Raw genomic sequence first — 23,615 nt, forward strand, 5'->3', positions numbered from 1 at the left:
AAGCTTTACATAATCTCTATGAAAAAAAAAGAAAAGGTAGATTAGCATTTCACATATTTTCCTTTTAAGAATATATTTTAACAGACAATAGCAGGATTCCGAAAGAATGTCTTTCTACATTTTGAAGACTTGTGAATGTCAGCAGGAAATTAAGCTGGATTCTGAGTAACACTAGCAAGCTGCTAATGTGCAGGATGTGTGTCTGGAACTACCTGGGCATACTGTAAGGAAAAAGATTGGAATAAAGGAAAGGTTCATCTGGAATCTGTGGGATTCCAACCTTTACACTTTTTCTTTCATAGAACTTACTGCAAAAAAAAAAAAAAAAAGAGCTGCAGGATCAGGCTCCCATGGCCTCTTCTTCCCTCAGAATGTTCATGTTCTGGGAGAGGATTAAGTAGTTTTAGAACGCTAGTATAATGTACGTAAGTATGGTGTGTATCTGATGAGTTCATAACATCCTCTTGTTGCACTAACTCTTTGTAGAGAACGAGGTACAATCTGATGTTAGGCAATTCACTGTTTCTTTTTCCCACTTGGGCTCTTGCAGGGCCCAACTGACAACACCTGGGTTGGAGAGGGATAAAAAAATAGAATACCACTCATGGGTACAGGATACATGGAAAAGGTCCGACGAGTAAGAAATCTACTGAAAACCCAGGCGTTACAGTGGATGCCATACTGAATGAGAGCCAGCACCGTGCTCACCTCATGAATAAGGCAGACCATACCGTTGGTGCTGGTGAGTCTGCCCCTGGATTTCTGTGTCCAAATTTGGGGCCTCTCATTTCAGAATGGTTGCTGATAAACTAGTGTGGATCCAAAGAGCTGCCAGGATAACAGCGTGTAAGGGAGAAGGAAGGAGCTGGGCTGGTTCAGTCCAGCAGAGGCGGTTGAGGGGAAGTTTCACAGCATCACACCAGCAGCAATGCACGGTAGTGTAAGATGGTCTAGCCCAAGGCTATACCAAGCAAATACCAAGCAAACTTTTTGTTTGTTTGCTAAAACATTAAAAAGAGAGAGCAACAAAGCCATAAAACCAGCGGGATGTCCGACCTTGTTGTTGTGAAACTAATGCACTGTCTGGTTCAGTGGCAGTGGCTGCCACTCTTAGTGAGTTCTCAAGGTGTTCATCAGAGATTTTTGATGAAATTTTACTTTCCCCGTGCTTCATTCTTAGGAAAAATTGCTAAGAAATGTATGTACTGCCAAAAGCAATTATATTAATACAACATGACTTGAAGCAGAGGTTGTTTCTTTCTTGTCCGAGAGGGTTTATGAAGGTCTGGTAAAGAGACACAATCAGACCACTGAGTGGAGTATCTGATTGTAACTCTATACATTCCATTTGAAAACTTGCAGGTGTATTTATGTCAGCAGAAAGCGGAGGTCACAGCTGCAGCAAAATGGCACGGTGCAGGGTGAGCACAGGCTGAGCTAGGGGCCTCGTGTGTTCCTGTCCAAAGTCAGCTCTTAGTGCCATGAGGTGGTGCATTTAGCAACCCAAAACAGAGCTCAAGCTGCCTGCACACCTATCTTTGGATAAAGATTGGACCAAGAAATGACTGGGATGATACTCAAGAAATGAGCTAACTCCCATCCTGGGAGTAGCACCTACATGCATGTGTCCACCAACACAACCCATTTCTCTAGCCAGGCAGCACTGATGAGCAAGATGAGCAAGTTTGTGGCATTGCTCCCTCCATACTGCAAGTAACAGAGCTTCACAGCTCAACACTGACGTGCTGTGGTTCTACAGGAAGCACTTCTGCTATGTGATGTGGAGGCTCCTACCAGTTGACTCATGGAAGTTAAAAATAACACCAAAAAGCAGGGATTGTCCAGGTGATGCAGAGCACGAGCCAGCACCTGGAAACTCAAATGAAAACAGTACCAAAAATGAGACCAGGCCTGTGGCCATGTCTAAGAAATTATGTTTGCTCATCCTTCAGGAGGAAATGTGATGACTGCGTACCTGGAGGCACGAGCTCTTGCCACTGCTTATGCCCTGGTGCAGTCCCACAGGAGGAAGGCTAGCAGAGCCCAGCCACCATTCAAATCCTTTGCAGTACTTCACTGAGGCAGACACAGCAGCACAGGCTTCACCAACAAGCCTCAGGATGGGCATACTCCCTGCTCAGCCTTCAGCACACCCAGGGCTCTCCTCACTTGAAGCGCTTCCCACACCAGCACAACATGCCAGGTGTAATGAGTTAACTACCAGTGACGCCTGTTCTCTGGGAGATGTTTCACTGGAGGTTTTCCTGCCAACAAGGACTAGGACCCTCCCACGAGGGCCAAAGCAACACAACTGCCACCCAGCCTCTGTTGGCAGAGGGAGAAGAAACCAGAGAATGCCACAGAAAAACGAGTGTATAAAGCTGCCTGCCACAAAGAATTTCACAGTTGTGAAGAATGAACATTGGCTCTGTCCACCTTTGTGCACAGGAGATCACAATTTTAACTCCACTCATTAACAAAAAGAACTTCAAACAAACGCCTCAGTAAAGAGCGAAGAAGATGATCAGAGGTACAGCACCATCTAAACTTACTTTAATAAAATCACAGAATCATAGAATCACAAGGTTGGAAAGGACCTACAAGATCACCTAGTCCAAGTGTCCTCCCATCACCATTATTACCACAAGCTACTAAACCATATCTGCATCTCCTACAAAGAATCCTCTCCTACGAAGAAAGGCTGAGGGAGCTCGGTTTGTTCAGTCTGGAGAAGGCTCTGGAGAGATCTCACTGCAGCCTTCCAGTAACGAAAGGGAGCTTATATACAGGAGGGAGAGAGATTGACTTTTTACATGAGCCATTGTGACTGGACAAGTGGTTTTGAACTAAAAGAGGGGAAATTTAGGTTTGATGTTAGGAAGAAGTTTTTTACTCGGAGGGTGGTGAGGCACTAGAACAGGTTGCCTGGAGATGTTGTGAGTACACCATCCCTGGAGGTTCAAGGCCAGGTTGGATCAGATCTTGGGCAACCTAATCTAGTGGCTGGCAACCCTGCCCGCAGCAGAGAGGTTGGAAGTGGGTTGTCTTTAAGCTCCCTTCCAATTCAAACCATTTTGTGATTCTATGGAAAAAAAAAAAAAAAAAAAAAAAGAAAACCTGTCCAAGTTTTACAAGCAATAAAAGCCTGAGACTGTAGAAATACCAAGAAAGCCCATCCTCCAGTCCACCAACCCAGCTTTGAAAAATGTGAATACTTGAATACTTTCATACTGGTGACAAGACCTCGACCAAATTTAGAGGACATCTCTTTTCTTTTTTCCTCACACTTTTTTTTTTTTTTTGCACATCAGATTAAGGAACTTCTTAAGCACAAGTTCCAAAGAGTTATCTATTTGTCCTAGAGAGGAGAACATTTCACAGATGTGTCACCCAGAGGCAACAGCTCTACTTTGTACTCTTTGTGGCAGCAGCAAGACCGTAATCAAAAGTATTATTTATCAGTGACAAAATTACCATCAATTTCAAAGGGAGCAAACTTGGAAATGTGCTCCCACTCCCTCTTAGTGTAGCTGCTCTCTAATTTAATGAAGAAAACTCTATGTATTTCAGTATTTCTAACCATTTAGTCTAGAGGCACGAGCACAAGTCATTCTGAGATTATAGCACTTGCCTCTCACCACTGATATTTAGGTCATCATCCGTTTCATTCAATCTCACTGCTGGCAAAACAAGCGTAGTCAGGATGAAGCTCACATAGGCAGAGTCCAGCTTCTGGCCAAGAAACACTCAGCTCACGGTCCTCCACTTTCAAGTGCACCATTTAAAGCACTGAATCCCCATTCCTAGGGGCACTTGGCAAAGTTTCTTCCATGACCCAGCGAACATCGGTGTCCCAGCCACTCAGTGACTTCTATCACAGAGCCTCTGTGGTGTGCGTCAGAACTGAGTTTTACAAGAAAACCGTAAGCAAAAAAGATAGGGCTACCATTTCTGGTAAAAGACCTTTTCTATTTTTACCCTCTTTCTCTGTAATTTTCCCTAAGTGAAGACATTTCCTCCATTTTAGGAGAATGCACATCAATCTGGGGTGGCACAAGGAACTGCTACCAGTTGTCTGCCACAATGTAATTGCAACTGTGGGTCAAACAAACAATAAATAAAGAGAAAGACATACAGGTTTTAAATATAGATTTCCATTAAAAGCATTACAAAGACAACTTATTTCATTTTAAAGACAAAGAAAAAATCCACTTCTACTGCAAAAAAATCACCCCTTTGCAAGGAAATTTAATGAGGAAAGGTGCAAGATAGAGAGAGGACATGGAAAGCTAGCAAATGTTCAAAGGGGCAGATGCCCACCATCCTGGTTGTTTTGCAATGGCACCTTCTTCTCCCAGAGTCAGGTCAGAGCCACAGAGTCCTCATGTGGAGGATTTCACCACCTGCTCATACGGAGGAGGTGGTGTGTTGCAGTAGGAAGGTGGAGGAGGGTAAACCGGGTTTCCTTGGGGGGAATTGGGCTGGACATGGAAAGCCATCGCCATGGGATTCATCACAGGTCCGCCTGGGTCTGTGTAATATGGCACTCCAGGTTGCTGTGACCCTGAAATAACAAGAGAAAAGGCATCAACAACAGCAGCTGGTAGAAGCCACATTCCTACAGGGCTGAAGAAAGTGTGCCTGTGCTCTGCACACTCAGAGAAGTCTTCTCCACATGTTCATAGGAGTGAGGATAGGAAACTACATTCCTCCCATCCCAGTGCAGGACTACCTTCACTTACTGAGATTTCACCAAAACGTTTCAGTTTTGCATGCTGTAGAAATAACTTAGCGAAACAAAGGGCACTAATGTCACAACCAAATACCAGTTGAAACGGAGCCCTGCTCTGCTCTCCAGACAGAAGAACTGTTGCAATACAGAAAGGAGAGGCTTGAGATCCCAGATGGACTGCAGCTCCTGACTGAGGTGGAAAGTCTTCTCAGACAAAAAGGACATCACAGAGTGTTCTGTAGCATACTGTATGTTCGGGGGATCAGGCCTAGCCAGCATGGGTTCATGAAGGGCAGGTCCTGTTTGACCAACCTGATCTCCTTCTATGATCTAGTGACCCATCTGGTGGATGAAGGAAAGGCTGTTGATGTGGTCTACCTAGACTTCAGCAAAGCCTTTGACACTGTCTCCCACAGCATTCTCCTGCAGAAGCTGGCAGTCAGAGGCTTGGATGGGTACACTCTTGGCTGGGTAAGGAGCTGGCTGGAGGGCCGGGCGCAGAGAGTGGTGGTGAATGGAGTCAAATCCAGCTGGCGACCGGTCGTGAGTGGTGTTCCGCAGGGGTCGGTGCTGGGGCCTGTCCTCTTCAATATCTTTATAGATGACCTCGATGAGGGCATCGAGTGCACCCTCAGTAAATTCGCAGATGACACCAAATTGGCTGGAAGCGTGGATCTGCCTGGGGGTAGCGACGCCCTACAGAGGGATCTGGACAGGCTGGAGAGCTGGGCTGGAGCCAATGGGATGAGTTTCAACAAGGCCAAATGCCGGGTCCTGCACTTCGGCCACAACAACCCCAGGCGACGCTACAGGCTTGGGGCAGTGTGGCTGGAGGACTGCGTAGAGAAAATGGACCTGGGGGTATTGATTGATGCTCGGCTGAACATGAGCCGACAGTGTGCCCAGGTGGCCAAGAAGGCCAATGGCATCCTGGCTTGCATCAGAAACAGTGTTGCAAGCAGGAGCAGAGAGGTGATTGTTCCCCTATATTCAGCACTCGTCAGGCCGCACCTCGAGTACTGTGTCCAGTTTTGGGCCCCTCACTGCAAGAAAGATATTGAGGCCCTGGAGCGTGTTCAAAGAAGGGCAACGAAGCTGGTGAGGGGTCTGGAGCACAGGCCATATGAGGAGAGGCTGAAGGAGCTGGGAACGTTCAGCCTGGAGAAGAGGAGGCTCAGGGGAGACCTTATTGCTCTCTATAACTTCCTGAAGGGAGGTTGTAGTGAGCTGGGGGTCGGCCTCTTCTCTCGTGTCATTAGTGATAGGACCAGGGGGAATGGTTTCAAGCTACGCCAGGGGAAATTCAGGCTGGACATGAGGAAGTATTACTTTTCAGAAAGGGTGGTCAGGCACTGGAATGGACTGCCCAGGGAGGTGGTGGAATCACCGACCCTGGGGGTGTTCAAGGAAAGACTGGATGTTGCGTTGAGGGACATGGTTTAGTAGGAGCTATTGGGAATAGGTGAACGGTTGGACTGGGTGATCTTCTAGGTCTTTTCCAACCTTAGTGATTCTATGATTCTATGATTCTATGATTCCTGTACATCAGAATACATCTCAAACAGCATTTCCCTTTAAGGAGGAATATGGCCACAGAGTAAACTGTACTGAATGAGTTCTTTGCTTCAGTCTTCACTGGTGGCCAGGATTACAGTATTTCTCACGTCCCTGAGCCCTGCATCCCGAAACCTCCAGGTGGGGACCAGGGTGGTAAATCCCTCCCCACTGTGAGGGCAGAGGAAGTCCGAGACCCCCTGATGAGACTGAATGTGTACAAGTCTATGGGCCGGATGGCTGCATCCCAGGGCTCTGAAGGAGCTGGCTGAGGTGTTTCCTGAGCCGCTCTCCATCATATCTGAAAAGTCGCAGCTGTCACCTGGATGACTGCAGGAAGGGTCACGTCACTCCCATTTACAAGAAATGGAGCAAGGAGGACCCGGGGAACTACAGGCTTGTGAGTCTCACCTCTGTGCCTAGGAAGATCATGGAACAGATCCTCCTGGATGACATGCTTGATCGCATGAGGACTGAGCTGTGATCCAAGCTGTGATCCAAGATAGCCAGCACGGCTTCACCAGGGGAAGGTCATGCTTGACCAATCTGGTGGCCTGCTGTGACGGAGTGACAGCATTGGTGGACAAGGGAAAGGCAACCGATGTCATTTAGCTGGACTTGAGCAAGGCCTTTGACATGGTCCCTCACCACATCCTTATCTCCAAATTGGAGGGATGTGGATTTGATGGGTGGACGACCTGATGGATAAGGAATTGGATAAAAGGCTGCAGACAGAGGGTGGTCATCAGTGTCCAGGTGGAGGCCGGTAACGAGCAGCGTCCCCCAGGGCTCTGTCTTGGGACCGGTGCTCTTCAACATCTTCATCAGTGACAGCGATGGTGGAATTGAGTGCACCCTCAGCAATTTGCTGACAACACCAAGCTGAATGGAAGGAAGGGATGCCATTCAGAGAGACCTCGACAGGCTGGAAAGGTGGGCAGGGTGAACCTGATAAGGTTCAGCACAGCAAAGTACAGAGTTTTGCATTTGGGCTGGAGGAATCCCAGGCATCCATACAGACTGGAAGGAGCGGTCCTTGAGAGCAGCCCTGCAGAGAAGGACCTGGGGGTCTTGATGGATGAAAAGCTTAACATGAGCCAGCAGTGTGCATTGCAGCTCAGAAAGCAAATGGGATCCTGGGCTCCATCAGAAGAGGAGTGGCAGCACGCACAGGGAGGTGATCGTCCCCCTCTGCTCTGCCTTGTGAGGCCCCATCTGCAGTGCTGTGTCCAGGCCTGGAGCCCCCAGAACAAGAAAGACAGGGAGCTGTTGGAGAGGGTCCAGAGGAGCCACAGAGATGATCAGGGTGCTGGAGCACCTCCCCTACGAGAACAGGCTGAGGGAGCTGGGCTTGTTCAACCTGGAGAAGAGAAGGCTGAGGGGTGACCTCATTGCAGCCTTCAGTCCCTAAAGGGAGCCTACAAACAGGAGGGCAGTCAACTCTTGGAAAGGGTAGATAACAGCAGGACGAGGGAAAATGGTTTTAAGTTGAGGGAGGGAAGATTTAGGTTGGATATCAGGGAGAAGTTCTTCACAGAGAGAGTGGTGAGGTGCTGGAACAGCTGCCCAGAGAGGCTGTGGATGCCCTGTCCATCCCTGGAGGTGTTCAAGGCCAGGTTGGATGGGGCTCTGGGCAGCCTGGGCTGCTATGAAATGTGGAGGTTGGTGGCCCTGCCTATGGCAAGGGGTTGGAGATTCGTGATCCTTGAGGCCCCTTCCAACCCAGGCCATTCTGTGATTCTGTAAACAAAGCAAAAATCTAAGTTGAAATCAATTATTGCTGGCTAACAAAGTGGGACAAGATTGCTCAGCACAGATTAAATGTTTTTAAGTTAAAAGAAGGGAAATTTAAGTTTGATGTCAGAAGGAAGGGGTAAGGCAGAGGGTGGTAAGGCACTGGGACAGGTTGCCCAGAGAAGCTGTGGATGCCCCATCCTTGAAGGTGTTCAAGGCCAGGTTGGATCAGATCTTGGACAACTTAAACTAGTGGCTGACAGCCCTAAAGGGGCTGGAAGTGGGTGTGAGGTCCCTTCCAAATCAAACCATTCTGTGATTCCATGAATGTGGAAAACATCCAGGATTGCTGTGAGACTGATAAAATTTCAGCTAAACAAGTAGAAGAAAAATTGGTAGGCTCAGCTCAGATGCCAGTAATAACAGTTCAGCAGTAATAACAGCTTGGAAATAGATGGAGCATGCAGTTTACCTAAGTGTTATATTGTGCTTATTTTATACTTGTCCACAAATTATATTCTGCGAGGTGTTACGAAAAACTAAAATGATGTCCTGAAATTAAATCTGCTTCACCAATTCACCAAACCAGCCAATGACACTCCTTGTTTACTTTAATCTTGGAGCTATTTTTCAGGCTTAGGAATATCCTCCAGTTAGTTCAGCTCTCTCCCATCCTTCCACTGCTGAAAACTCTCACTGTATGGAGAAATGTGTGAAATGAGAAAAAAAAGCTGAATGGATGCTGTAGGATCCTTAGGATTAAGGAAAAAAAAAAAAAAAAAAAAACAACTTGGGATTTTTTTATATATAAAAGAGTGAGTGGAGTCTTAGTTTGTGTCTGTAACATTTTTATTCACTTAGAGCTGTGACAGAGAGGGAGAAATGCATGTCTATGAGCACATGCTTAAGAATGCGCTCTTAAGAAAAGAGCATGCTATAAACAGCATTCCAAAGTCTGTACTCTGCATGCAGGTGTCCAACTGCAGGCATGCTGGAGGAAAGAGCCTGAATGCTCCAGTCTCTGTACCATGCTTGTCACGGCTCACTGGAATGGCTTTTACGATAGTTTTCTGTTGAGGTTGTCTAGTATGGCATGGAGATACAATGGTTTAGAAAACAATTCTTTAAAGAGAAGTCTGAAGCACCACATTTTCAGAGGGATCTCCTCTTCAAAGAAAAATATTGCCTTTTACTTACACTTCCAAGGCAGTGTAAAACTAGAACAAATCACCAGTTCCTAAAAACTTGTCAGAAAAGGTAGTTACCCTCTGGCTTCAGCACTCTTTAACCTGTCTTGTGACGAAATGACAGCCCAGGGGGAGAAATGTCAGTATACCAACTTTGCCTGCCTATGTGTGTTTTCATGGATGAGCACTAGCAGAGGCGTGTGCCATCAGCAGCGTGGTGATAAGCATCTCATTTTGGCCTTCCTGGGATGGGGAAGAGACAAATACCCAATTGCCCACTCAGATATGATCCCAATGCCTCACGTATTTCAACTAGAGACAGATGGATTTTAAGTGCTCCCCCAAGGTGCCAACATCTCCTTACAGGTGAGTCTTATTTTGCAGGATTCTCCCAAGTGGGACTCTAACAGCCTAAGTCTAAGAAATAAGAAACTTAAAACAGTATTGCCAGAGGAATTGTCACTTTGTGGATCCTCCTGATGCTCGCAGCCATGATGGACCAGCAATCAGACTAACAAAGGCTGAAGGGCAACTATATCTCAGAAAAAACAGCACAGAATATGGAAGACAAATGGAAGAACAGTGTTTGGCTTTCCTTCCCCTCTGTCAAATTTCACCAACTATATTTAATGATACTTAGAGCTCTTTTTTCCAAATTCCTCACATGGAGGAGATATTACTGTTGATTTTGGGTATTCATCATTTCATCTACACTGCAACGTGAGCATTCACTATCCTCCTTCCATTTACGGGGACACTACTGTGAAGATACTAGGAACCACAACAGAAGTCCTGCTATTCTGGGTCTCATACATACTGTTGTGCACTGCTGCTGTACGGTACCATTTGGAAGGCAGAACTTCACTCATCACAGAAGGTGACTGAGTGGGTCAGTGCAGGGCAATTCCTATTCAAAATCCCCCAGTTCTCAAATACAAACACTCTCCCCCCAAAAACACGCTTTTTCAATACCTTGGCAAATGTAAGAAATTAGTGAAATTTGTTTGATGAACGTTTTCTGACCTGATGCAGTGTTGACTGGTTGTCTGGTGTAAGACACATTAAAAGTAGGTTCTTCTACAAGTGGAGGAGGGTACATCCGTCTTCGGATAAAGAAACCAGCTCCACAACAGAACAAAACTCCCATCATCAAAAGGAACCTAGGCAAGGAGAAGAAGGAGATCAAAACCCACCTGCATTCAGGGAGCTCTCAAACTGAGACTGTTCAACAACAGAGTACCGTCTATCAGCCAACAATCTATGACTTTTATCAGGGTTTCTTAAATCACAGAATCACAGAATCATTAAGGTTGGATGGGTTGTCTATGTCATTTGAGATAGCTATAACTTGAGTTGCTTATGTACATACTGTGGACATTTCTTGTGATTTGTATTATTGTTGAATATTTTCTGGCATATAAAACACAAATACGAAACTGAAGTGCCTTGAACTTTTGGAAAGTTCAGATTCTTATCTGACTTATGACAGTGGATTCTGAAACTGAAATGCTAGGCCCATACAGTTTCAAGCTGCATACCCTAGACCCAAGTCTAGCTCTTAGAGCATCTAAGCTAGTCAGCAGATTTTAGGGGGACTGGCTGTACAAAGAGGAACGCTAATTCTGCCCATAAAAGAAGAGTGTGTTAGACTTAGGTGTAAGTGTGGCACTGAAACAGGCTGCCCAGAAATGTGGTGGATGCCCCATCCCTGGAGACATCCAAGGCCAGGCTGGAAGATGCTCTGAGTGGCCTGATCCAGTTGTAGATGTCCCTGTTCACTGCAGGAGAGCAGGATTAGATTACCTTTAAGAGTCCCTTCCAACTCTAAGGATTCTATGATTCTATGCTCTTAAATAAGTAAAACTGTAATTTTGACTCCCATGGAAAATATGGCAGCTAACACTCAAGCTCAAGCAGAAGCATTCAACTGTGAAAATGACAGAATCACAGCCATGTCATATTTTGCTTTGTACTTCCTAGCCAAGATATATATTTTTAAGGAAAAGGCCATCATTTTGCTTCTGTTCTTGTCTGCTTCTTTTCCAACCTGATTAACCCCTCCTGATGATTGCCCAGCTCAGATGCCCTGCATCAGGAGATCTTTGTCTTTGAACAGAGACTTTTTCTGAATCTGAGTACTTATCAGACATCATAGTGACTGTGGCCTTGAAGCTAGGGAGGCTATGATAACTGTGCACTTTTGGAAGGGCTGGATGCAAGAAATGGATTTTATTATTCTTTCTTCCTCCTTAAATTGGCCAGAGGCAAGCCTACACACCATGCTTATCTCCTCCAGAGCACTCCCAGGTGCCTGAGAGGAAACACGGCGCTGTACAACACTAAGATACATTTTATAACAGGATCAAATTTTGTTCTTCTTTCTGCAGTGGACACAAGAGCAGAATGAGGAACTATTTCCCTGAGCCAAAATTAATACATTTCTTTTTGGCAGTGTTCCTGCAAAGGATTTGTTCTGAATAGGAAAGCGAATTCACAATTTTACTCTACGGATGCAGATGCAGAACTCCTCAGTTATATCCATAAGGATTGTACTCTGAAATCCCACTGCCAGCTTTCGAAGATCTCTATATTATATAAGGCTCCTGTTTTTCAGTAGTTACTCATTTCAATTTTTAAGGATTTTTTTAAAGCAGTCTTCAAATTCTACATAAAAAAATGCCTAAAATCAGGTTTTCTAGGAGATCTTTTGCTTCCTCTCTACTGTAATGGGAAGGTTTTATTCAAGCGCTTTAAAAAGTTCCTTTCTAAAAGAATTTACCTTATTTTTTTGTTATGCATATAGAAGTTATTAGTTTAAGGTTTATCCACATTACTGAGCTGCTGGTTTCACAAGCTTAAACTTTTCTGCCTTCTTCTCCCTTGTCACCTCCAGTGACATTCTCATTTTAACTGAAGCCTCAATACAGAGAACTGTCATGACATGTTCAAGACATGAAGCACGGAGACTGTCTTAAACCCTGTATGAATGTACAACTCTCCTTATGCAATCTTCTTTAAAAAAAAATTAAATTTAGTGCCCAACAAAAATGGACAAATGCTGCCATCTGGAAGTAGCTGGGACGGGTGTAAGGATAAATGTGAGACCACTGGCTGTGTAGACCAACGGGATGCAGAAATGCGAACAGCCAACCTGAAACAAGTATCCTCCTTTTCCAGTGTTTCCTCTACTCATCAGAAAAATTTATTTTTTACTGCTTAAGGTATTACAAAATCATGATATAACTGATTATAACTGAAAAAAAGGAGCCCTTTCATTTATGCGTGCACATTACTGCACACTTGTATCTTTTTTACTCTACATCACTAGGGCTGGCGATACCCTGATTCTGATCCTACAAGCAAGACAAGAACAGGACACTGGAAACATTACAATCCGGAATTTAGTTGCGGCCTACCAAAAATACCATAGTCGCTGGATAGAGAGGGCTCTTACACAGCATCTTGAACCACAGCAGTCCTCATAGGAGCGACATCTGCACAGGAATAGAGAGAAGGTGGTTGTTGTTCACAGTAGAATAAACAGCATCAGAGTAGGGAAGGGAATATAAACTCAACATTTCCAGCAAATTCAGTTGTTTTAAATTGACACTACAGAGCCTAAACTTGCACAGCAGTCTACAACACAGATGCTGCTTGCCCAGCCCCAGAGGCTTTATTTACAACCCTGCTCTGAGCCTAGGAGGCAAAATCTGCAGCTTCTGCCTGCTGGCACAGCTGTCCCTGCTGGCCCTATGTCAGGCACCGCTGTCTATTTAGGGCTGTGAAGGAGCCAGCCCCAGCCTGATCTACTCTGACACACACAAACTGCACCCTGACGATGTCCCCGGAGCTGCTGCTGGTCTAGGAAGTTGCAGAACAAGAAAGAATCAGAGTCAGCTATCACTTTGCACTTAAACCTATACCGTGCTCCTCACATCTCTATTCTCATACGCTCACTTGCTGAGTCTGTCAACCTGTGTCAGATCTCGGAGCTACCACTGGGAACAAGGTCAAACTGAACTGAGTAGCAGCAAACTATGTTTGGCCAGCTGGATGAAGGTTGGGATTCACATGTAGACAACTATGGCCACAATTCAGAAGCTTTGTACCTTACTGAAACTGCCGGTTATTGAAACTGCCTTTCCACACGCTTCTTTTAAAGCCAACTCAAAACAACTGAATTTAGCATTTAATGACACGTAACAGGACAAACTACAAGGATAAGTGCTGCAGACATCAAGCATGAACAATTTTGGGTTTTGTTCACTGCAAAAGACAAGAGTTGCAATGTAAAAACTGCCAGATCGCTCATTCTCCACAAAGTGGCAGCTTCCCAGCACAGAAAACTCCAAGTGCAGTAAAACTTCAAGTGCACCATTACAGACAATTTTAAAGGCCATTGTTACTTTCCAGAAGTTGCAGCACACAGCAACTGTCAGCATTACTTCAGTACCCCATTACTTCAGTAGGCTTTCCTACAAGGCTAGTAGGCATTCCCCATTTCATGGGAATGGAACAGCTTTAAAAACATTGTAGCACTGATCTGATAGCAAGCACAAGGTACAGCTTCTTCCCAACCAAAGCCAGCACATGGGTTAATTGCAACCTCTGAACAATTTCTACAGAAAGTGCCATTTCTACAAGGAAACATGCCACATATGCAGCAGTATAAAGGACAGAGGTGAGGCAGAAACCATGTGACAGTCTTAGGTGAAAATATTCAGATTTAGCAAATCACACACCAAAAGGAAAGAGGTGGGTACCACAAGTAGATCTATCTTTTTAACAGCGTTTACTTCTGTATGTTTTGTATGTTAATTAAGTTTCTGGCTTCAGATAAGTTGCTCAACTAAATAATTGTGCTCCCATATTTGTAAGCAAAGCTGAAAAAAGAAGAAATCAATTGGCTAATTGTATGGATAATTACATGTTTGCATGCTCAATTAATGTGCCTCCACTCACAATATTCATCAAGTTACACAGGCTTCAGCCTGCAGTGCGGGCAGGAGAAGATGCACTATGAACACACAGTCACCATTTTGCAAGGGAAAGAAGTGTGCGCTCTTCCAGTGACAAGCAGACAGGATTTCTTGTAATAAGCCTAAGGATCTGATACTCTGATCGGCCTGCCAAGGTCTGCTTGCGTACTCAGACACACCATTTGGGAACTGAGCACAACTAGCTGCCAAAGCCGGAAGAGAAAATACCCACTTTCCTGAATCTGAACTCTCCAGTCTCCAACATCTCTTCTTTAAAGCTTGCCTTGATCCTAACGGCAGCTGAAATATCACAGAACTACCAGCAAGACTTAGCAAGTCAGCATTAACCTTGGGTCTTATCAGAGCCAAGAAATTAAGCACTGCTCCACGCTTCCCCCTAAGTGGATCAACCCAAGAGGAGCTTTCAAGACCAGTCTTAAATACATTAACAAAACCAGGCTGCCCACCAAATTGCCATGCTGATGCAGCATACATCAGAAAAGCAGAAAGGAAATAGGAGGCTGTAAATCCGGCAGGAAGGAGCTGGAGGTCTATTCTGTGGGCCAAGTGTGCTAGTAAATAAAAAGACTTCTCACCAATTCTTGTTGCTATGCATTTTAAAAGAGCAATTTGTGCTCAGATTTGAGAGACAGGGAGCGAGTTTCCCTGCATCACCAGGGGAGTACCTTCTTGCAACCTTTCTTGAGGCAACTGAGGCCAGAAAACAGAAGGATCTGAAGATTCTGTAGCTGTGCCTCCATGTGCAGGGTGCACGCAACTGGGACAGGGAGCAAGTGGATGCTGCACTGTGTAACTTGAAAGCCCCAGTATAATTTCCCAGACCAAGCCTCAAGAACCTGGCTTTATTAGTCTCCAACCAGAGTCTCTCAAGGCTGACTACACACATTCCTCCCTGATCCTTACCTTGCTTACTTTGCATCTGTTTTCTCTAGAGCAAGAAGAGATGGGAAAAGGCTATTTTAAAATCTGTAACTATGGTCATTCCAATAACCAAAATTAAAGAAAAAAAATAAAAAATATTTTTTTTTTTCTCTGTATGATTCAGCAGAGCACCTGAATTTACTGTTTACTTTTTTTTTTTTTTTTTAACTCTAAGGTATCTAGGTTACAAGTAAGCATCATTTTTAAAGTCTCAATAAGTCTCATAAAGTCACATAAAGTCTCCACTGCTGAATGTTTATGAAGCTCCTAAGACCACTGAATGGCAAACAAGCAGACCGTCAAGAAGTTCTGTCTCCTACAAAGATGACAGCACTTCCAAATGGCTGAAAATGAGATAAAAAAATTGAACAGTCTCTCCCTGCAGCTATGTTTAGAGAAACTCCATCTTACTATAGCCAATAAGCTTTGCACGGTGACTGAGCCAAGTCTGAAAACTGCACCTCCTGGGTCGATCTCTGAAGTTAAACCATCATCATGACTTGAGGGAAATCCCTTTGAAATCTGACACAAGTAAAACTAACACTTTTTACTCATAAAATCAAACAAACGCTTGATTTTTTTCCACCTTGGGTAAGAAAACATGTATGTAGGAGTCTGGAATCAAGTGTGATATCACGATCCCAGGGTGCTGGCTGCCCAAGCAGACTGAAGAACAAATGGCCATTTGCTGGTAACTGCTGTTCTGGTACTGCTTGAGAGCTCTGCTTTTCTTCTGTTCTTGATTCAGTGTGCCATGAAAAAAACAACACAGACTCTACCAACACTGATCCTAAATTACAACAAAATTAACTTACCTATAAAGGACATTATTATTTGCAGGCAAAAGAAGACAATAAAATCAGCTTATTAATAGAGCAACATACATACTTAAGCATGATCAATCTCTTGATGTTCTATCTTTTGCTACCGGACAGCAAATCCCAGAGGAATTAAGACCCTAGCCCAGAAGAAGACAACGAAGCAGACACATCTATATTTATTGAATTGATAGGCATATTTTTAAAATTATTATCTTTGAGCATTGGCTCTTCCTAACGGAGAAGAGCTGGCGTTGCACAGTGCTGGTGTGTCTTCCACCCAGCAATCTCGACAGCCCCCTACTCAGCCCCCTGGAACATCTGTCTGCCTCACGTATGGGATTAAAACTTTCAGGCAGTTTTACCTAAAAAAAAAAAAAAAAAAAAAAGAAAAAAAAGAAAAAAAAGAAAAAAGAGCTGCTTGTCAGCTGTGTGTTTTGGGTTTTGTCTTCCCTAAATTGAACGCGCAAGTTACAACAGAACTGCGTTCCTGAAGAACGAGCTTTAGAATCAATCTGGTCTGGCAGAAGACTATGCTAAAGCCAGTTTCCTTCTTTCACATATAAATGATGACATCTATGACATCTTCCTTTCCCAAGGGCAATGCTTGTCTCATTGATCAACATTTAATCCATTATGTAGGATGAGGCACTAGTTGCTGTGCTAACCTGAAACTTGGAAAGCATACATTCTCTCTTTTTAAAATGGCCCCGCCAGTGATTGATGAGCTAGAAGGTACATTTCTTCATTCATAATTCAGAAGAGTGAAATTAATGCATTTCCATCTCTAATTACTGGTATTGCCAGCACATCAAAGATCTGCTGTGTCAGGAATCAAAGTTTCACTCCGATAGATCACAGCAACAATCTTTTTGTATGGATTTGCACTTAAACCACAAAGCCAAATGCTTTTATTTTCAAAGCATGAATTTTCATGTGAAGGTATGGCCTAAGCCCCTAAAACAAGCCCTGTACTTACATGTGTTCTTCAGATGACAACCACTCAGTGAAACGGTCCAGAATTTCTTTTCCATTTATACCTGCTCCTACACAGATGAACAAGTTCCTTCCCAGCAGAGTTGCTGCAGGAAAGAACTGCATCTAAAAACAATTCCCTGATTGGCACTTGCTGAAAACCAGAGAAGTTAAAAAGGTAAGAAAGGATTACAGTCTGCAGTGCACTGTATGGTCACAGTGGTTCTGACAGCATGTTCCCCATAAAAATAATTCCTTTGAAATGCATGTTGCACCATTCTTGGTTTTCCTCTCTAGACTGTTGGTGTCATACGTGCCAAAACCTAATTTAACACTGAAATGTCTGACCAGCAATGTCTTTTGGAAAAGTAAAACAAAACACAAATTATTAATCTACATGTAGGGGCAGAAAGCTGGCTCAGAATGCAGGGACAGAGGAAGTGAGCAGGAAAGAAAATCACAAAACCTCCACAACAACCAAAAGTCCTTTAGATGCAGTACATTGCGTGGGTTCTAACTAGCGTCCTATACACGAGCCTGATTGTAATTCCAAAGAAGACTGTATGCCAGCGATAAGTTAAATGATTGCTGCTTCATTTATGACCCCTTGCTGGTAGCAAGAATTAAGTTTACACAATGGATTGTGCAGCAACAGACTGAAACTAAGAAATGAAAGATTTGGGGGAAATGGCTAGTAGCATCAGAAGAAGCTAAGAAAGCCTCATAACACTGGTATAAGCAAACACCAGAAGGAGACCACAAGTGGAAAGGATGAACTGCTGAGACTGGGCCACGTGCAAGAAGACTGAAGGCTGAGCCCACAAAGCCGATCAGTCTGCTACTGTTAACAGATCGAGGTGGACAGCTGAAATCTGCATACATTTGCTTGTTCAAGGAACAAATACATTTTGTTTTGTTTTGTTTTTGTCTGCTTGAAACTCAGCTGCCTGTCTTGAAACTCAGCCGGGATACAGTAATGCTGAACTGAGAAAAATCAAGCACGGAAACCAGACAGGAAAACAAAGGAAGCTAACACCACCAGGTGACAATCAAACACAATTCTGATGAAGCCTGGAGGCCTGGTTGTGCTAAGATTAAGGAGTGACACCGCTGAGCTCAATAGGGCCATGCTGACATAAACATTAGAATTGGACCTGACGGAAAAGGAATGAGGATCAACAGAAGGTGTACAGAAAAACTGAAAGAGGGGAAGTTGTTTTTCTATCAAGTTTATTTCACCATCACTCATTTAGGGCTGGGAGGCTGGCTCCACCATTTTGCTGGGGGGAGGAGGGCTGTGTTGCTGCTTTTCAGCATCAGCGCGTTAAAGGCCTCCTCGGTAGGAATAAGTTTTCTGCTACAGTAAAAGGCTCTGTGGGCACTCAAAGGGGAATGGGATAACTATTATGTCTCGTAGAGTGGGGCAGAAAATGAGGCAGGTCTGAGCCCTGAGGTGGTTATACTAGGGGAGAGAATGCCATTCTGGATGTAATACAAAGTCTTACACCTGAATAAGTTGGTTTTTTGTCTTTTTTTTTCCCTGCTCTGTGTTCTCAGCAAGCATCATTGGGTCTCATTGTAACAACAGAACAAGAGGCAACAGGCAGAAAAAGGAACACAACCAGTTCCATACAAACACCGTCAGAGTGACAGAGCACTGAACAGGTTGCCTAGAGAGGTGGGGGGCTCCTTCTATGAAGATACCTAAAACCCACCTGCATGCCTCCCTGTCAACCTGCTGCAGGGAATCTACTTTGGGAGGTGAGGGAAGACTCGATGACCTCTTGAGGTCCCTTCTAACCCCTGCAATTCTGTGATGCAATTCTGTGCATGCATTCCCATCTTTCAGTAAAAAAGGAGTTTTCAAAACAAAGCCACTGCCTCTACTTCTACACAAGGAAAGACCTATGTGGTTGACTGAAGATATGGGAAAGACCACCAGATGAGGAGCAATGGAGCATTAAGGAAGGAGCTTAGCATTACAAGTAGGGTGCAGAGGTTATCTCGAGGAATCAATTTTTTCTATAGCAGCCCACTCCATGTGAAAGTTCATGAGTACATTCCTGAAAACACCGAGTCCAATCCAAGTGTCTCAGCTATCCAATCAACTATTCAGCAGCGAGTGGTTTAATCTCTCAACAGAAAGATGTTAGAACACAAATGCCACATCCCTCCATTGATATTCATTCAAATGCTTAAGGAACTACAGCACATGCAATGTCTCTGGCTGGTGGAGCGAAGTGATGGGCAACATCTGCTTTCCAGCCTCAGTCTTAGAGGTGGTCATGTCTCTGCAATGTCTGCTTATGTGGCCTCATTTCCAGGAAGGACACAACCCTATCATGGCTACCCGCACTTTCAGGTGCTCAGCACTCTAAGGCATCCATGTTGAGCATGCTTACGCACATGCACACCACAGACAAGATACCTTGGACTAGGAGAGATCTTTTAAATGGTCATCTTAATGTGGGTGACTAATTTTTAGAGAATCAAGAATTTCAAGGAGACCGCAGAAAATCACAGAAGAAAACCTACTGCAACTACTTACATTTGCTATGCAAAGGTATGCACCTCTCCTGATGAAATTTTGGGCCCCAGAAATTGAAGTAGATTGAAAATCACTGGCTCACTACCTAAGCGTAACAGTCTGGTTATCTCTCTGACAGCCATTGGTTTTGCTTGGGTGAGTCGCTCCTATGTTTCTCTTCTTTTCTTATACATAGCAAAGCTAATTTCTGAGTGCATGCAAGAACAGTCCCTTGTAAAATATGGGTCTGATTTTGGCTTATAATTACATAAATATATAAATTACATAAATATATACTGCTTCGTAGATTAATGCAGTTGTGACCTTGGTAGAACACCTGATACTTGAGAGTAAAATGCTGCTCCTGGTAACCAGCAGAGGCACAGTTAGTCAGGTACATCATAAATCACCCAGCTTTTAATTACTTCAGGCAATGTAAGGCTAGAAGGCCAAAAGGAGGAAAGGGGCTTTTCGGTAATTTTTTTTTTTTCTCCACAGAGTGGAAACAGAGACAGAACTGCTTATTTGCTCAGACTTGATTTTGACACAAAATTTTCACAAGACAAGATACTTGACCCCTGCCTTTCATACAAATACGAAAAATACGAGCAGGCAACAGCTGTATAATGGATTATTTCTCATTCTTTAGGTGAAGGGCTTATAAACACTGTATTTATGCAGGAACTCAGAGAGTATGGTAAAATCTTGTCTGATCGAATGAGCAGTATTTCTCAGCTGTTCCTATCACACCAGCCATCCCACAAACCTTCTACCCTGTGGCTTACTGTATCCTCAGCTCACTCTTCTCAGACCCAAAGTGGAAAGCCACTCTGCAAAGGTAGCAAGTCTCCCGTTGTTCCAGCCTGAAATTTTCTCTGTTCCTCCTGTGGTTTTGGGCTTTATCTACTGATATACAACTCCTCAAATGGCCTTTTTTTCTTTTTATAACATGGGCTGCAGGCCTCTCTTTAGCAGAAGAAAGCAGAGAAACAGCCTGATTTAAGGCTCTAGAAAAAGGAAGACATAGATAAACTGTATCATGACTGTATCAGTTCTTACTTTTCTGGAGAAGAAAGTGTAAATTCCTCATACCAGGAGGAATATGGACTTCTGATTAATCTAGCCCCCTATTAAACACAGCGTTAGTTCTTTGTATCTCAAAGTGCTCCCAATGGTCAAGCATCCCTACTGCATCTAACTCCTTATCTGCTTTTGGAAACTGTAAGCAGCCTGCTGGTAGCAGGCAGGGGGCGTGCAAGAATTTGCTATCTGCCTAACTTTAATATGCTTATGTATAGAAAATCTTTTTCTCCATGAGGCCACCACAGGACCAAATACAGAAAAGTACATGGGTACTAATGACAAGTAGTAGGGCACTCATCTGTTCTGGTCAGGTACATCAAGTCTTTCACACTTTTCATTCAAGGTCTCCCTGTGCAGAAAGGCTTAGAAGCATCAAGGTGACTTCAGGGTTGAGTGATCCTTGATGCAGTTCACTGGAGCTCAAATCACCTATAAGCCTTCCCATCCCACTAACAGGAAGACAGAAGAAATTACCTTGCACCAGGATTCTTAACTGGAGCATGGAAAAGTTCATGCTCTGATGAATATTTCAAGGCAAATGGCTATGTCTGGAAAAGCTGAGGCTCACTCATGGTAAGTCACAACTGTGGAGGTAAGGCAGAGTAGGACTGCATTTCCTGCTCCACCATGAGCAGAGGAGAGCTTGGTTTCAGTGTTCTCATCTCCTAGATAAGCATATCAAAAAGAGACCTTTCCCTTTCCCTTTCCCTCCTTCACAATAAACTGCCTACATCTGCTCAGCCCCCACTTCTGAGAGATCAGAGCTTCAGACCTTAAGCAGGGCAAGTCACCTGCTTGACAGCCTGTGAAAGCTGAGATACAAAACTCCTTTCCCTTTGTCAAGAGCCATTCTTATTAAGGCGAGCTGGTTGCCAGTTTGGTAGTCTGACTGTCCCCGGGCTGCACAGACTACAGACATCAGAGAAAATTCAGCTGTGTGGCAAGGCATCCAGAAGCTGGGTGATTATGATGTTCATGACTGCAACATCAACAGATCCATCAACATTGAGGGATCCTAGCCCTTTAGTTCAAGTGAGGAACACACTCCTGCAAGGCACAGATCTAATGAAGCTAGCTGTGATGTTTTATACCTGTTTAAAACTACACAGGAATGAATAAAGGTGGTGGGGCTTTATTGCCTTTATATACAGATGGCCTGATAATTACTGTCTTCTCTCAGTACATAAGCCATGTACTTTCATTCTGGAGTTGAATGTACACAAGCAAACAAGTCCTTTCTCTAAATGTTCACTCTTACATGATAACCCTGGCCCAAATCCAGGTCTCTGTTTCCATACTCTGCCAGCCATTCAAGGTGTCCGGAATCATACAAAACTGCAGAGGTGGTCCCTTCTTCCTTCCCATGCTGGTTTCAAGTCAAATGGAAGAATAAATCAACAACTGGCTTACTGCCCTAACAGCGCACCTGCTGACATTTTATTGCAACTGTAATTGCAATTGGAAAGCAGAGTGTATCATCAGAAAAGCTTACTTAATTAAAAGCAGTAAACATAGCAGGATGTGGAGCACAGAAATTAACTCCCACAATGCAACATCCCCATATCTAAACTGTGGTGTTTTCTCTGTTCTCCTGTATACTTTTGACAAAAGAGCTGTTTCCTGAGCACTTGGAGCAACAATGAGGGAGGACATCTATTCTACTGTTATCTGGAACACTTTTCAGATTCTTGGTAACATAAAAATATTGTTATAAACTAGCAAGCAACCAAAGAGGACTTCTAAACCCAAATGAATATGACCGTGTAACAAATGCAACAAAAATTAATCAGCAAAGGAAGAGAAATCAGTGGAAATGCACAATATATTTATTTCAAAAGCCACAGCAAAAACAATACAATCTGCATTCTCCAAAATAACAAAAAGAACTGGCTGCTCCTGAACACTGCAGATGCTTGCTAATATTCATAGAATCAAACAATCATAGAATCACAGAATGGCCTGGGTTGAAAAGGAGCACAGTGCTCATCCAGTTCAACCCCTGCTGTGTGCAGGTCGCCAACCAGCAGCCCAGGCTGCCCAGAGCCACATCCAGCCTGGCCTTGAATGCCTGCAGGGATGGGGCATCCACAGCCTCCTTGGGCAACCTGTTCCAGTGCCTCACCACCCTCTCATGAAAAACTTCCTCCTCATATCCAACCTAAACCTCCCCTGTCTCACTTTAAAACCATTCCCCTTGTCCCATCACCACCCACCCTCACACACAGCCGTTCCCCCTCCTGTTTATCCGCTCCCTCCAAGCACTGAAGGCCACCATGAGGTCTCCCCGCAGCCTTCCCTTCTCCAAGCTGAACAAGCCCAGTTCCCTCAACCTTTCCTCACAGCAGAGCTGCTCCAGCCCTCTGCTCATCTCAGTGCCTCCTCTGGACCCGCTCCCAGAGCTCCACGTCCTTCCTGTGCTGGGGGCCCCAGGCCTGGACGCAGCGCTGCAGATGGGGCCTCACAAGAGCCGAGCAGAGGGGGACGATCACCTCCCTGTTCTTCATGTTCAAAACACTTTTTGTTTAAGATTTATATTAAAGTTCTTATACTACTTCCAAAAGGAAAATTAAACAGTATTTAACATAACTCTGTATATTTCCAGTTGTCTGCTGTATGCAGTAAGCTATTTTCTATGGCAGAATCATTTAAGCCTAAAAATACTGCACCTCTGTCTGCCCATGTTTTTAGCATTAATTCAGGTCCTGTGTCAGATAAGAACTAGAAGAGGTTACAAGACGACACACCTCTATGCTGCATCTGTCCTTCCCATCAATTATAGCATTTTTTTCCAAATAAAGGTTCCCTGTTTCTTTTTGAAGATCTTTCATGTCGAAGCCCACCAGTAACCCTCCAAAACATACTCACACAGATTTGGTTAGCTCCAGTGTAAAGACTCAGTGCTCAGGAGGTGGAACAAGGGCTACAAAGGAAACAGGCTACAAAGGAGTTTAGAAAACATCACATGCACAAATAGTGATAGCTTTAAGAAAGCCAAATGTCCCCTACGACTGATAACTGCAAGGGACACCAAAGTGCAGCAAGAAGAGCTTCCACACCTACACGAGCAGCGGAAGAAAAAGCTGA

General features: G+C 44.2%; 1 protein-coding gene across 1 annotated transcript in view; it reads right to left on the reverse strand.

Moving 5' to 3' along the window:
- Positions 1 to 4,382: 4,382 nt before the first annotated feature.
- VOPP1 (VOPP1 WW domain binding protein) overlaps positions 4,383 to 23,615 on the reverse strand; it is a gene marked incomplete at both ends in the record, with an annotated part of 65,856 nt that continues 46,623 nt past the window's right edge. The window contains 3 exons of the mRNA XM_079538021.1: positions 4,383 to 4,564; positions 10,231 to 10,367; positions 12,624 to 12,701. Coding sequence (XP_079394147.1) covers positions 4,383 to 4,564; positions 10,231 to 10,367; positions 12,624 to 12,701 — 397 coding nt within the window. The remainder of the gene's footprint in view (positions 4,565 to 10,230; positions 10,368 to 12,623; positions 12,702 to 23,615) is intronic.

Source organism: Tetrao urogallus (assembly GCF_951394365.1).
Source record: "Tetrao urogallus genome assembly, chromosome: 7".
Taxonomy (NCBI): Eukaryota; Metazoa; Chordata; class Aves; order Galliformes; family Phasianidae; genus Tetrao; species Tetrao urogallus.